Source organism: Pezoporus wallicus, unplaced genomic scaffold, assembly GCF_028554395.1.
Source record: "Pezoporus wallicus isolate ANWC-B61680 ecotype Strahan unplaced genomic scaffold, APGP_CSIRO_Pwel_v1 contig_8372, whole genome shotgun sequence".
Classification (NCBI taxonomy): domain Eukaryota; kingdom Metazoa; phylum Chordata; class Aves; order Psittaciformes; family Psittacidae; genus Pezoporus; species Pezoporus wallicus.
In genome coordinates this window covers 72,714-87,842 of record NW_026640907.1, presented here as the reverse complement: position 1 = coordinate 87,842, position 15,129 = coordinate 72,714, and the positions used below count along the sequence as shown (strand labels likewise).

General features: G+C 62.6%; 1 protein-coding gene across 1 annotated transcript; it reads right to left on the bottom strand.

Moving 5' to 3' along the window:
• Positions 1 to 7,383: 7,383 nt before the first annotated feature.
• Positions 7,384 to 15,129, bottom strand: STARD10 (StAR related lipid transfer domain containing 10). The gene is made up of 6 exons (XM_057421182.1): positions 14,964 to 15,129; positions 11,017 to 11,164; positions 10,761 to 10,864; positions 10,543 to 10,660; positions 8,551 to 8,603; positions 7,384 to 7,624 (listed from the first exon to the last, which is right to left on the bottom strand). Exons 1-6 carry the CDS (start codon positions 15,123 to 15,125, stop codon positions 7,397 to 7,399), a joined length of 813 nt encoding a protein of 270 aa, XP_057277165.1. The 5' UTR covers positions 15,126 to 15,129; the 3' UTR covers positions 7,384 to 7,396.

Below are 15,129 nucleotides of genomic sequence, written 5' to 3'. Positions count from 1 at the left end.
ATCCCTGTGCCCATCCTTAGGCCCCCAGGCTCAGGGCAGCGCCGTCCCCAGGCACCATCCAGCCAAGCTGAGCCCTTCCCTGCTCATCCCTCCAAGGAAACCCAGCGCTGATGGAGGGAAACCAGCCCAGGAACCCACCAGGGGCTCCACAACCGCCCCATGGCTCCAATCCCCACCCTAATTCCTCCTCCAGCGCTGGCAAGCGCTGCCCACCCCCGGAATTCCCCTTTCCCAAAGCCCGGGGCTCGCTCACGGAAGAGACCCGTTGGAGAGGACCAAGGGCTCGGGGTGATGGGGACCTGTGCCCACCCAAGGACCCCGGGGCAAAGGGAGCTGCCGGAAGGCTGCAATGGGGCTGCGAGCCCGCGGCAGTGTTGTAATAACCGGTGCAAGCCGGGGGCCCGGCTCCGCACCGACCGCAGCCACGGCGGAGCAGGAGGGAGCTGGGGCCGAGCCGTGGGGCAGGGCTGAGGTGAGAGAGGAAGGAGGGGACGGGGAGGGGGTCCCCGGGACGCTGGGGGGGGAGCGGGCACCGGGATCGGTGTCCTCAGTGCGGCGGCAGGATGCGGGAGAGGGGCTTCGGGCACGGGATGCAGGGCCAGGACAAAGGGAATGGCTTGAACCTGCCCCAGGGGAGACTGAGCTGAGCTCTTAGGGTGAAGCTCTTCCCTGGGAGGGTGCTGAGGCGCTGGCACAGGGTGCCCAGAGAAGCTGTGGCTGCCCCATCCCTGGCAGTGCTCAAGGCCAGGTTGGACACAGGGGCTTGGAGCAAGCTGCTCTATGGAAGGGGTCCCTGCCCGTGGGAGCTGGAGGAGCTTTAGGGTCCCTTCGTCCCAATCCCAGCCTGGCCCAGGAGCCCAGCACCCACCTGCCTGGCGCCGCCGCGTCCAGCACCGCTCCGCACCCTCCCGGTGAAACAGAAAACACCCAAAAGCAGAAGCGGGGCCCCGGGATGGCACCCAAACGCCTCCCACCGAAACCAGGCAGCCCCTGCGCGCCGCGGCGCACAGCACTGGCCTTGGGAGGATGAAGCTGTTTCACTTTCAAGTTCTCACAGTGAAGGCACGATGCAAATAGCATCCAACCCCCCTGCAGCACCCAGGGAGCAAGTTACATCCTGCAAAGCCGTCAGGATCCAGGGTGGGAATGCTCCTCCAGAGCCGGCTCCTGCTGCCAGGGATCCCAATCTCAAAGGGCTTCGTGTTTAAGCAGTCACGATGGTGGCCCAGGGCTGCGGGCTGCTGGGGCTGTTCTGCTGCTCCCACACCCTGCTCCAGCCGTGGGGCCATGGTGGGAATTGCCTGAGGGTGGAAGTGTGGGGTGCGCATGGAGGGAAGGCAGCGGGGGAGAGCACCGGGAGATGAGGCAGCTCCATCCCCTGTCCCGGCCATGGGCAGCTCATGGGGTGCTCCACGGAGTCATGGAATGGTTTGGGATGAAGGGACCTCAAAGCTCATCCAGTTCCAACCCCTGCCACGGGCAGGGACCCCTTCCACTGGAGCAGCTTGCTCCAAGCCCCTTCCAACCCATTACCCCTTGTCCCAAGCCCCTCTCCAGCTTTCCTGCAGCCCCTTCAGGCACTGGAGCTGCTCTCAGGTCTCCCCTTCAGGAGCCTTCTCTTCTCCAGGCTGCCCCAGCCCAACTCCCTCAGCCTGGCTCCAGGGCAGAGCTGCTCCAGCCCTCGCAGCAGCTCCCCAAGTCCTCCTCAGGCTGCTCCATCCATCTCCCCCATCCCTCTTTTCCCCCTTCTCCAACAGGAGCAGGAGGAAGGTGATGAGGATGGTGCGGAGCAGGAACATGAGGAGGTCACAGGGCAGCAAACAGAGGCTTCCTCATTCCTCCAGGGTCCTCCCCGTGCTTCCCTTCTCCCCCTGGAAGTAAAACCCAGGAAGGTGAAGCTGTCCCTGGGCTGCAGCACGAACCGCAGCTCCCGGCGCCCCCTCCTGGGGCATCACCACCAGAAACGGGGCAAAACTGGCCAGAAATGGGCAAATCCAGCAAAAACGGGGACAAATCCGGAGCTGCTGCCCCTGTCCCTGCATGCAGCCGGAGCCCCGCAGCTCCTGACACACTTCCTGCAAGGAAAATAGGTCAGGAAGCGCTCCCCGGCCCCCCCGTGCCAGCGCTTGGGACTGAACCCAACCTCCGGGGGTCCCTCAATGCCGGGGGGGGGGGGTGGCTTTGCCATCCTCTCTGCCCCCTAAACCTCCTCCTCGGGGTGCGTTAGCACCCATGGGTGCCCCAGCTCGATGGGTGCAGCCGCCCCATCAGCAGCAGGTTCCGGGTGTCCGGTGCCACCCCGGCCCCCCATTGGGTGCTCCAAACCACCCCGTCAGCACCCAAAGCCCCTGCTGCGCGGTGACGGAGCAACATTCCCGAGGGCTGGATGGACCTGCTGGGGGGGGGGGGGGGGCGGACGTGGGATGTGGGGCACGGAGCGGTGCAGAAATCCAATGGGATTCTGAATATCCCAGCGCTGATGGAGCCGCTGCCAGGCATGGAAAACAACCGGCAGCTCCCGCAGGAGCTGGAGCCCGGCGCCGGCGTCCCGGGGTATCCCGATGGGATCACGGCCCCCCCCACCCCGCAGCGCCCATCCTGGGTGAGCGCCTCTGCTCACATTGCACCCACTGCAGCCCCCCCCCAAGCGATGGGACCCCCCCTCCCATGGCCCCGGGACGCGGCGGCAGCGACACGGAGCCAACCTCGGCATTCCCGGAGGACAAAGCGGCCGCTGTCCCGCTGCAGCCGTGACGCCGGAGGAATTCCTGAGGCCGCGGCACAGGGGCCGGGAGGAGGAGGAGGAGGAGGAGGAAGGCGCTGGGTGCTATTGGGTGCTATTGGATGCCGCTGGGTGCCGTCGGGTGCCGCTGGGTGCGTTGGGCGCCGCTGGCAGGGATCCCGGCGCTCTCTGCCCGTGCCCGGAGCCGGGTTTCCCAATGGAAAACAAACCCCGTGCCAGGGCCTCCGGGCGCTGCTCCCCCGGGATTTATCCCGGCACCGGATCCCCGGGGTTGGCCCTCAACAACCCCCCCCTCCCACCCCCGGGTGATGGAGCCCCGGTGAGCGCAGGGATACGGGATGGGGACGGGCATGGGGGAGCTGGGAGTGAGCTGGGAAGGGCTGGGAGTGAGGTGGGGAGCGCTGAGGGGAGCAGGGGTGTACTGGGAATGAGTTTGGGTGTACTGGGAATGAGCTTGGGTGTACTGGGAATGAGCTGGAAAGTGCTGGGAGTGAGGTGGAGTGTGCTGAGGGGAGCAGGGGTGTACTGGGAATGAGCTTGGGTGTACTGGGAATGAGTTTGGGTGTACTGGGAATGAGCTTGGGTGTACTGGGAATGAGCTGGAAAGTGCTGGGAGTGAGGTGGAGTGTGCTGAGGGGAGCAGGGGTGTACTGGGAATGAGCTGGGAAGTGGGAAGTGCTGGGAGTGAGGTGGGGAGTGCTGGGAATGAGGTGGGGAGTGCTGAGGGGGGCAGGGGTGTACTGGGAATGAGCTTGGGTGTACTGGGAATGAGCTGGAAAGTGCTGGGGGTGAGGTGGAGTGTGCTGAGGGGAGCAGGGGTGTACTGGGAATGAGCTGGGAAGTGCTGGGAGTGAGGTGGAAAGTGCTGGGAATGAGATGGGGAGTGCTGAGAGGAGCAGGGGTGTACTGGGAATGAGCTTGGGAGTACTGGGAATGAGCTTGGGTGTACTGGGAATGATCTGGAAAGTGCTGGGAGTGAACCGGGATATACTGGGAATGAGGTGGGGAGTGCTGATTGAGATGGGACGTGCTGGGGTCAGCTGGAGGAGAGATGGGGTTGAACTGGGCTATACTGGAATTGAGCTGGGTTATACTGGGGGAGCTGGGATGTGGTTGGGGTGAACTGGAGTTTGCTGGGGGAAGCTGGGGCATACTGGTGTTGAGCTGGGACATACCGGTGTTGAGCTGGGACATACCGGTGTTGAGCTGGGACATACTGGTGTTGAGCTGGGACATACTGGTGTTGAGCTGGGACATACTGGTGTTGAGCTGGGACATCCTGGTGTTGAGCTGGGACATCCTGGTGTTGAGCTGGGCAGCACTGGGCTGGATCACACCATATGAAGAGGGGCCAGAGCCCCCTCCGGGGGGTATCTGCACCCCCAGCGCCGCCATTGCCCCCCAGTCCCAGCGGAGCCCCCGCTCCAAGCCGCTTCCATGGGGCCTGGTCCCGCTCCTGGCAACGGGAGCGGGGGAATTCCCGCGGGACTCCACACAAAAACCCCATTGTTGGCAGCCTCAGGGGGTTCCCTCCCCCATTCCCTGCTCCTTGCATTTGGGATAACGCAGGGGGGTGGTTTGGGGGTGAAGCCCCCCGCATCCCGCCCCGCCGCAGGGACACCAGGGAGCAGGGGATGGATCCAGCTGGACCATGGTCCCTGCAGCGAGCAGAGCAGAACAGGGGGGCACGGACACCATGGGCACCCCATTGCAGCACCCCAAGCTCAGCCTCAGCAGTGGCGGAGACCAGCTCAATGTCCAGGCTCGCACACCCCAACCTCAAGGGCTCTGGGTACCCCAAAACCTCGCAGACCCCAAACCCCCCCTTTGCACCCCAACCCCATCACTCCAGTGTGACAGGTCCACCCCTGGTCTCTGCTGAGCTGCCTACAATGGGGGCATCCCACAGTTGGGATCTGGGGGCCCCTGCTTGGGGGAACACTGGCTTTGGGGGGCTACTGGCATCTATTGCCCATATAGAGGTTGATGATGATGAAGATCCTGGGGAGGAGGACGAAGGCTTTGGATTCATCCCATCTTCCCATTGGACACTGGAGAACACGGAACCATTGACAGCCCCATCTCAGCATCCCATCTTGGGGGGGGCTGTACCCCAGTTGGGCTGTTCCATGGGCCCTACTGGTGTTACTGGCGTGGCCCCAGTTAGTGCTGGGCTCCCAACGGTGGCATCACCACTGCCATGGGTCCAATGGTGGCTCTGGGGGGTATCAACCCAGGGACACCCCCCTACTGGATCCCCATGGGGCCATGTCCCAGGCGCAGGATACAGACACCCCCCACACACTGGATCCCCATGGGGCCATGTCCCAGGCGCAGGATACAGACACCCCCCCCCACTGGATCCCCATGGGGCCATGTCCCAGGCGCAGGATACAGACACCCCACACACACACTGGATCCCCATGGGGCCATGTCCCAGGCGCAGGATACAGACACCCCACACACACACTGGATCCCCATGGGGCCATGTCCCAGGCGCAGGATACAGACACCCCACACACACACTGGATCCCCATGGGGCCATGTCCCAGGCGCAGGATACAGACACCCCCCACACACTGGATCCCCATGGGGCCATGTCCCAGGCTCAGGATACAGACACCCCACACACACACTGGATCCCCATGGGGCCATGTCCCAGGCGCAGGATACAGACACCCCCCCCCCCCATGTCCTTGTCCCAGATTCATTTGGTTTATTCCTAAATAATCAGCTCCGGATCAAGGTACAAAACCGCCGCCATCCCGAATTCCCGAGCCGAGGCCCCCAGTGCTCACACACCGGGGGTGGGGGCCCCAGGGACCCCCCCAATATCTGGGGATGGCAGCAGAGCCCCCTCAAGTCCCTCCAATAGGCTTAGGACCTCCTCAGCACATCTGGAGCCCGAGAGGCTGGAGCCCCCCAGCACATCTGGGGTGCCAGGAGCCCCCCCAAACACACCTGAAGATGCTGGGACCCCCAACAGGGAGGTGCTAAGAGGCCCCCAAGTCCTGACAACATGAATGGAGGTGCCCCAAGTCCCCCCCCCCAGAACATCTGGAGGTGCCCAAGTCCCCCCCAATAGGCTTAGAGGTACCAGGAGCCCCCCTAGAACATCTGGAGATGCTGGAGCCCCCCAGCACATCTGGGGTGCCAAGAGCCCCCCCCCCCCATACCTGAAGACACCGGGGATCCCCCCAGAACGCCTGGAGGTGCCCCCAGACCCCCAAAGCTCCCCCCCCCAACACACCTGAAGATACTGGGACCCCCCAGGCCCCCCATCAGGGAGGTGCTGAGAGCCCCCCAGGTCCTGGCACCAGGCATGGAGGTGCCCCAAGAACCCCCCAGCACATCTGGGGGTACCAGGAGCCCCCTAAGCTCCCCCTCTACCTGCATGGATGTGCTGTAACCCCCCCAAGCCCCCCTCCTACATTCCTGGACAAGCCGGGAGCCCCCCTTAGCCCCCCATGTTCCCTCCCTCCAACCCCCCCCAAACCCTGGGGGTCCACTTGGGGGGTCCCATGGGGAGAAGGGACAGGGGAGCAGAGGGAAAGGGGCTAGGGTGCCCCAAAGGCTGGGGAGCAATGGCAGGACCCCCCTCTACCTCTTCCCACCCCCCCCAAGGGCACGAGCTGAAGAGCACTTTGGGTTGGGCAATGATGGGGATGAGGATGAGGATGATGGCTGTGAATGGACCGGATACCCCTCAACTCCCACACCCAATGTGGGGGTACCCAGCATGGCCCTATGGTCCCCAAGCAGTGGGGTGGCACTTGGGGGTCCCCCCAAAGCATTGGGTCATGTTCATGATGTGCACGAGGGACATGAGCTGTGATGGATGGGGAGCACATGGACCATAGAGCCCCCATGGTGGGGGACACATAGACCATAGAGCCCCCATGGGATAGGGGGGTACATGAACCATAGACCCCCATGGCGGGGGGGACACACAGGCCATAGACCCCCATAAGGTGATGGGGACACATGGACCATAGAGCCCCATAGGGATTGGGGGGACACACGGACCATAGAGCCCCATAAGGTGGTGGGGACACATGGACCATAGAGCCCCATAGGGATTGGGGGGACACACGGACCATAGAGCCCCATAAGGTGATGGGGACACATGGACCATAGAGCCCCATAAGGTGGTGGGGACACATGGACCATAGAGCCCCATAGGGACTGGGGGGACACATGGACCATAGACCCCCATAAGATGATGGGGACACATGGACCATAGAGCCCCATGGTGGGGGTCACACGGACCATAGATCCCCTGTGGTGGGGGACACATGGACCATAGATCCCCTATGGTGGGGGACACATGGACCGTAGAGCCCCATAGGGATTGGGGGGACACACAGACCACAGAGCCCCATAAGGTCATGGGGACACATGGACCATAGACCCCCATAAGATGATGGGGACACATGGACCATAGAGCCCCATGGTGGGGGTCACACGGACCATAGATCCCCTATGGTGAGGGACACATGGACCATAGAGCCCCATAGGGATTGGGGGGACACACAGACCACAGAGCCCCATAAGGTCATGGGGACACATGGACCGTAGAGCCCCATAAGGTGATGGGGACACATGGACCATAGAGCCCCATGGGGACAGGGGGACCCATAGGGGTGCCGGGGCTCAGTTGAGGCTGTCCTCGTCGCTGGCGTCGCCGCGCTCCTCCCTGCCCTCCGGGAGGGAGCTCTCGTCGATGTTCTCCAGGGAATCGGCGTGCTGGAGGGAGAGCTCGGAGAGCGCCAGCGCCGGGAGCCGGCTCTGCTCCGGGAAGAGCCAGGGCTTGAAGTGCGGCTCGTGCCGCTGCTTCCACTCGGGGTACTTCAGGCACGCCTTGTACATCTTCCGCATGGCCTGCGGGAGCGGGAGGGACTGCATCCCCAGCCCATCCATCCCCATCCCATCCCCATCCATCCCCATCCCCATCCCATCCCCATCCATCCCCATCCCATCCCCATCCCACCCCATCCCCATCCCATTCCATCCATCCCCCTCCCCATCCCATTCCATCCCATCCCATCCATCCCCCTCCCCATCCCCATCCCATCCCCATCCCATCCCCATCCCCATCCCATCCCCATCCCACCCATCCCCATCCCATTCCATCCCATCCCATCCATCCCCATCCCCATCCCATCCTCATCCCATCCCCATTCCCACCCCATCCCCATCCCATCCCCATTCCCACCCCACCCCATCTCCATCCCACCCCATCCCATCCCCATTCACCCCATCCCCATCCCATCCCATCCCCATCCACTCCATCCCCATCCCATCCCACCCCATCCCCATTCCCACCCCACCCCATCCCCATCCCATCCCCACCCCCACCATACCATCCCATCCCCATTCCTATCCCCATCCCCATCCCATCCCTATCCCCGTCCCCATTCCATCCCCATCCCCATTCCGTCCCTATCCCATCCCCACCCCCAACCCATCCCATCCCATCCCATCCCCATCCCCATTCCTATCCCCATTCCCATTTCCATCCCCATCCCCATTCCCATCATCCTATCCCCATCCCAAACCCATCCCAATCCCATCCCCATCCCTATCTGCTCCCCACCGCAACCCCATCCCATCCCCATCTCCATCCCAATCCATCCCCATCCCACCCCCATTGCTATCCCATCCCATCTCCACCCCAATCCCCATCCCCATCCTATCCCCATCTCCATCCCATCCTATCCCAATCCCCATCCCCATCCTATCCCCATCTCCATCCCATCCTATCCCATCCTATCCCAATCCCCATCCCAAAGGCTTCCCACACTCACCTTGGGAGCCAGGAACTGTGAGGATTTGTTCACCACCCACTTGGGAAGGGAACCTGGGGGAAGAGGAGACACATTGGGGCTGGTCTCTGCTTGGGGACATCTTGTGGCAAGGGGACGGGGTGATCCAGGGATGCTCAGGGAGGAGAAGCAGGATTCAACCCGAATTCCCATTGCAGCTTCTTGCTACTTCCCAAAAAAGCCATTTCAGCATCTTGGCTACCCCAAAAATGGACATTTCAAGAGAATGGGCCCAGAATGTTCCCTCCTGGGGCCAGTGCTCCACTTGTATCCTGAGATGATCCCACTGCTGCCTGATGGAGCACACCTGAAACCCATCTACCCTCCCAGCTCTGGGAAACACCCGGATCCGTCCAAACCACTGCATTGATCCCATCATCAACCCTGGAAACACCCAGCTCCATCCATCCCACTGCACTGATCCCATCATCAACCTTGGAAACACTTGGATCCATCCATCCCACTGCACTGATCCCATCATCAACACTGGAGACACCTGGATCCATCCATCCCACTGCATTGATCCCATCATCAACACTGGAAACACCTGGATCCATCCATCCCACTGCACTGATCCCATCATCAACCCTGGAAACACCCAGCTCCATCCATCCCACTGCATTGATCCCATCATCAACACTGGAAACACCTGGATCCATCCATCCCACTGCATTGATCCCATCATCAACACTGGAGACACCTGGATCCGTCCATCCCACTGCATTGATCCCATCATCAACCCTGGAAACACCCAGCTCCATCCATCCCACTGCACTGATCCCATCATCAACCTTGGAAACACTTGGATCCATCCATCCCACTGCACTGATCCCATCATCAACCCTGGAAACACTCAGATCCATCCATCCCACTGCATTGATCCCATCATCAACACTGGAAACACCCGGATCTGTCCATCCCACTGCATTGATCCCATCATCAACACTGGAAACACCCGGATCCATCCATCCCACTGCACTGATCCCATCATCAACCCTGGAAACACTCAGATCCATCCATCCCACTGCATTGATCCCATCATCAACACTGGAAACACCCGGATCTGTCCATCCCACTGCACTGATCCCATCATCAACACTGGAGACACCCAGCTCCATCCATCCCACTGCACTGATCCCATCATCAACCCTGGAAACACTCAGATCCATCCATCCCACTGCACTGATCCCATCATCAACACTGGAGACACCTGGATCCATCCATCCCACTGCATTGATCCCATCATCAACACTGGAAACACCTGGATCCATCCATCCCACTGCACTGATCCCATCATAAACCCTGGAAACACCCGGATCCATCCATCCCACTGCATTGATCCCATCATCAACACTGGAGACACCTGGATCCGTCCATCCCACTGCACTGATCCCATCATCAACCCTGGAAACACCCAGCTCCATCCATCCCACTGCACTGATCCCACCATCAACACTGGAGACACCCAGCTCCATCCATCCCACTGCATTGATCCCATCATCAACCCTGGAAACACCCAGCTCCATCCATCCCACTGCACTGATCCCATCATCAACACTGGAGACACCTGGATCCATCCATCCCACTGCATTGATCCCATCATCAACACTGGAGACACCTGGATCCATCCATCCCACTGCACTGATCCCATCATCAACATTGGAGACACCCAGATCCGTCCATCCCACTGCACTGATCCCATCATCAACCCTGGAAACACCCAGCTCCATCCATCCCACTGCATTGATCCCATCATCAACACTGGAAACACCCAGCTCCATCCATCCCACTGCACTGATCCCATCATCAACACTGGAGACACCTGGATCCATCCATCCCACTGCACTGATCCCATGGTTCTGTGATCCATCTCAGCTGATCCATCAGGACCACCCCTAACCAGAGGGTGTCTGTCCCCAGGGGTGGCCTGAGCCCCCCAGGGTGCTGGGCAGGGGATGGGGGTCCCCCCTTTACCTTTGGGGTCCACCTGCGCCAGGTAGGTGATGGTGCAGCTCTTGGCCCCCGTCCCCTCGATCAGGTACCCCGTCTGGATGGAGACGGCTCGGACCATGTCCTTCCGTGGGGGGTACTTCTGCACGGGGACACCGGGGGCACATGGGGTGGGTTCAGGCATCCCCCATCCACCCACCCCAGCGCAGGCAGCACCCATGGGACCCCCTCAGCGCACTCACAGGGTGCTTGACGGAGTAGTTCATGATGATGTAGTCGTTGCCCATGGGCAGCCAGGAGCGCAGCGTGATGACATCCCGGTTCTTGAGGGGCTTGGGGCACTTCCCTATGGACAGCAATGGGGAGAGACCCCTCCCGGCATGAGCAAACCCCCAGAGCCCACCCTGAATGGTGCCAGGTCCCCCCAGGCACCATGGGCACCACCAGCCCCATGGCTGAGGGAGCCTCCATCACCACGGGACCCACGGCCGTGCTCACAGGCGTAGTAGCCCACGTCGGAGTTGACGGTGAGCTTCCCGATGTCGAAGGTCTCGATGACGTTGGTGTCCCACTTCTTGCGGTACTCGATGTCGTGCAGCACGTCATAGAGGGTCTCTGCCGGCACGTCCCGGCACTCCATCCTGCACTGCAGCACGCCATAGGCGGGTGGCCATGGGGACCCGGTGGAGACACCCGAATCCATCCATCCCACTGCACTGATCCCATCATCAACACTGCAGACACCCAGCTGCATCCATCCCATTGCATTGATCCCATCATCAACACTGGAGACACCTGCATCCATCCATCCCACTGCACTGATCCCATCATCAACATTGGAGACACCCAGATAAAACCATCCCACTGCACTGATCCCATCATTAACATTGGAGACACCCAGATAAAACCATCCCACTGCACTGATCCCATCATTAACATTGGAAACACTCAGATCCATCCATCCCACTGCACTGATCCCATCATCAACCCTGGAAACACCCAGCTCCATCCATCCCACTGCACTGATCCCATCATCAACACTGGAGACACCCAGCTCCATCCACCCCACGGAGCCCCTCTCCAACCCCATGGAGCCCCTCTCCCACCCCATGGAGCCCCTCTCCAACCCCATGGAGCCCCTCTCCCACCCCACGGAGCCCCTCTCCAACAACACGGAGCCCCTCTCCAACCCCATGGAGCCCCTCTCCCACCCCATGGAGCCCCTCTCCCACCCCATGGAACCCCTCTCCAACCCCATGGAGCCTCTCTCCAACCCCATGGAGCCTCTCTCCCACCCCATGGAGCCCCTCTCCAACCCCACGGAGCCCCTCTCCCACCCCATGGAACCCCTCTCCAACCCCACGGAGCCCCTCTCCAACCCCACGGAGCCCCTCTCCAACAACACGGAGCCCCTCTCCAACCCCATGGAACCCCTCTCCCACCCCATGGAGCCCCTCTCCCACCCCATGGAGCCCCTCTCCAACAACACGGAGCCCCTCTCCAACAACACGGAGCCCCTCTCCCACCCCACGGAACCCCTCTCCAACCCCATGGAGCCCCTCTCCCACCCCATGGAACCCCTCTCCAACCCCATGGAGCCCCTCTCCCACCCCATGGAACCCCTCTCCCACCCCATGGAACCCCTCTCCAACCCCATGGAGCCTCTCTCCAACCCCATGGAGCCTCTCTCCCACCCCATGGAGCCTCTCTCCAACCCCACGGAGCCCCTCTCCAACCCCATGGAGCCCCTCTCCAACCCCATGGAGCCTCTCTCCAACCCCATGGAGCCTCTCTCCAACTCTCTCCAACCCCATGGAGCCCCTCTCTCTCCAACCCCATGGAGCCTCTCTCCAACCCCATGGAACCTCTCCAACCCCACGGAGCCCCTCTCCAACCCCATGGAGCCTCTCTCCAACCCCATGGAGCCCCTCTCCAACCCCACGGAGCCCCTCTCCAACCCCATGGAGCCTCTCTCCAACCCCATGGAACCCCTCTCCAACCCCATGGAGCCCCTCTCCAACCCCATGGAGCCTCTCTCCAACCCCATGGAGCCTCTCTCCAACCCCACGGAGCCTCTCTCCAACCCCATGGAGCCCCTCTCCAACCCCACGGAGCCCCTCTCCAACCCCATGGAGCCTCTCTCCAACCCCACGGAGCCCCTCTCCAACCCCACATTTCCCACCTCCTGCACCTCAGTCCCCCCCACCCCATCAGCCAACACCTGGTCCAGGGTCAGCCCCTCACACCGGGGACCCCCAGCTCCCACCCCATGGGCCGGGCTGGACGTGGGTGCTCCGGACATGGAATGTCACCGGGAGAGGGGACGGAGCGGCCCGGAGCAGTGCCGCAGCCCTGGGTCAATATTGACTCTATGGGGCGAGGAGGAGGAGGAGGAGGAGGAAGGTGACACCCGGTGCCAGCGGCTCTGCCCCAGGCAAGAGGTGCCCATGGCCTCCCCACGATGTCCCCCCCCATGCCCGGAGCAGGACCCATGGCCACGGGTGCCGCCACGGGGGTCATTAAGCTCATTACAGAGAAGACCCATGTTCGTTAGCATCCATCGCAAGGGTCATAAGGGACAAGCAGGGACCTGGGGGGTCCCAGCCGGAACAGCTCCAGCCCCATCCCATGGGATGGCTCCTTCCCAAGGAGCCCCTTCCCCAGGGCAGCATCGCCCAGCATCCACCAGGATGGGATGGGGGGATCCCAAATGGGGTCCCCCCCATCCTTGGGATCACCGAATGCCGCGTCCCATGTCCCAGGGATGAATCACAACCTTGTTTCCAGCCTCCTGGAAAACAGGTTAGACCAGAGCTGCATTCCTGATGGGAAAAGAGGAGATGCCAAAGAGGGGTGGGAGCTGGGGGGGGGGCTTGGATGCCACGCTCATCCATGAAATCCAGGCGGAGCATCCCATCCTAGAGCCTGGCTGTCCCCCCGGCGCCACTGCACACACACACAGCATCCATGCGGGAACATCCAGCAGGATCTTCCCAAGCAGGATCCAGGCAGGAGGGTGCTGGGAGCACCGGGATGGGCAGGGAAGGACGTGGGGATGGGTGAGGGACGGCGCCGGGTACGAACTGCCCGTGGTGGGAACGCGCCGGACCAGGACATCCTGGTGCACACCTTGGGATGGTTCCCAGCCACGGCGGAGGACGTGGCACAACCGGATTGTCGGGATGGGCAGGGAACAGGCAGGGAACGGGCAGGGAACGGGCAGGGAACGGGCAGGGAACGGGCAGGACACCCCCAGCGCCTCCCTGCACACACAGCAGCGCCCCAATCCCACCGGAGCCGCTTTGGGATGCAGGAACACCCCAAAAGCCATCAGCAGAGTCTGGGGGACTCAGCGTGGGGACCGGGATGTGCTGCCCCACGGAGCCAGGCCCAGCGCAGCCTGCCCATGGTGACACCACGGTGACGGGCACGGTGATCAGCACCTACGGCCATTGCCACCCCTTGTCCCCCCAAGCACTCCTCCAGGCTCTGCCGCGCCAGCGCTGGGAGCCAACAGAGGCGATTCCCGGCGGGATTCCCGATGGGAACCGGGACCAACCGGCGCCGCCACCCCAGGGACGGGTCCTGCCAGTGCCGCCGCTGCCACGTCTGTGGTCGGTGGCTGCGGAACCGATGCCACCCCATGGCACGGGGCAAGGGGCAGCACCACAGCGAGCACAAGGACGCCTGCATGCAGCGAGCACTGGGGGGGTCCCCGTCACCCCACTGCAGCTCCCTGGTTCCCCCTTGTCGCAGCTCAGCCCTGGGACACCCCTGGGGTCCCTGTTTGCGATGGGTGACGGCTCAGCCGGGTCCCTGCTCGCCCCGGGGGGGGCTGCATCGCTTGAAGGGTCCCCAGCTTGCCCCAGGGTCCCCACTAACCCCTGGGGTCCCCACTTGCACCCAGTTCCTGCTCACCCCCATGGTCCACACTTACTTTGGGGTCCCCCTTGCCCCACGGAGCTACATCACTTGAGGGTCCCCACTTGCTGTAGGGACCCCGCTTGCTGTGGAGTCCGTCCTCACCCCAGGGTGCTGCATCACCCCCAAGTCCCCACTCGCTTTGGGGTCCCTGCTCACCCCAGGGTGCTCCATCACCCCCTAACCCCCACTCACTTTGGGGTCCCCCCTTGCTTCAGGTTGCTGCATCGCCCCCAAGTCCCATTTTACTGTGAGGTCCCCCCTTGCTTCTGGATGCTGGATCCCTTGAGGGTCCCCACTCGCTGTGGGGTTCCCCGTCACCCCCCAAGTCCCATTCACTGCGGGGTCCCCCTTACCCCTGGGTGCGGCATCACCCCAGGTCCCCACTTCCCTCCATCCACCACCACCCCCCCCACACACGGGGCATCCCCCTTCGTTTCCCCCCCCATTGAAGGCCCCCGCTCCGGGGCTGCCCCCGCTGCCGGTTCCCGTTCCCGATCCCGATCCCGATCCCGGGGTCTCACCTTGATCTTGTGGAGGTCGCGCTCGGGCTCGCGGAGCTGCACCCACACCGCCACCCCCCCCTTGCTGTAGGTGAGGCTCCAGCCGCGCTCGGACTCGCACAGCGCCCGGAACGCGCCGAAGTCGCGGTCGTCGGGGATCTGGACGCTATCGCGACCCGACATGGTC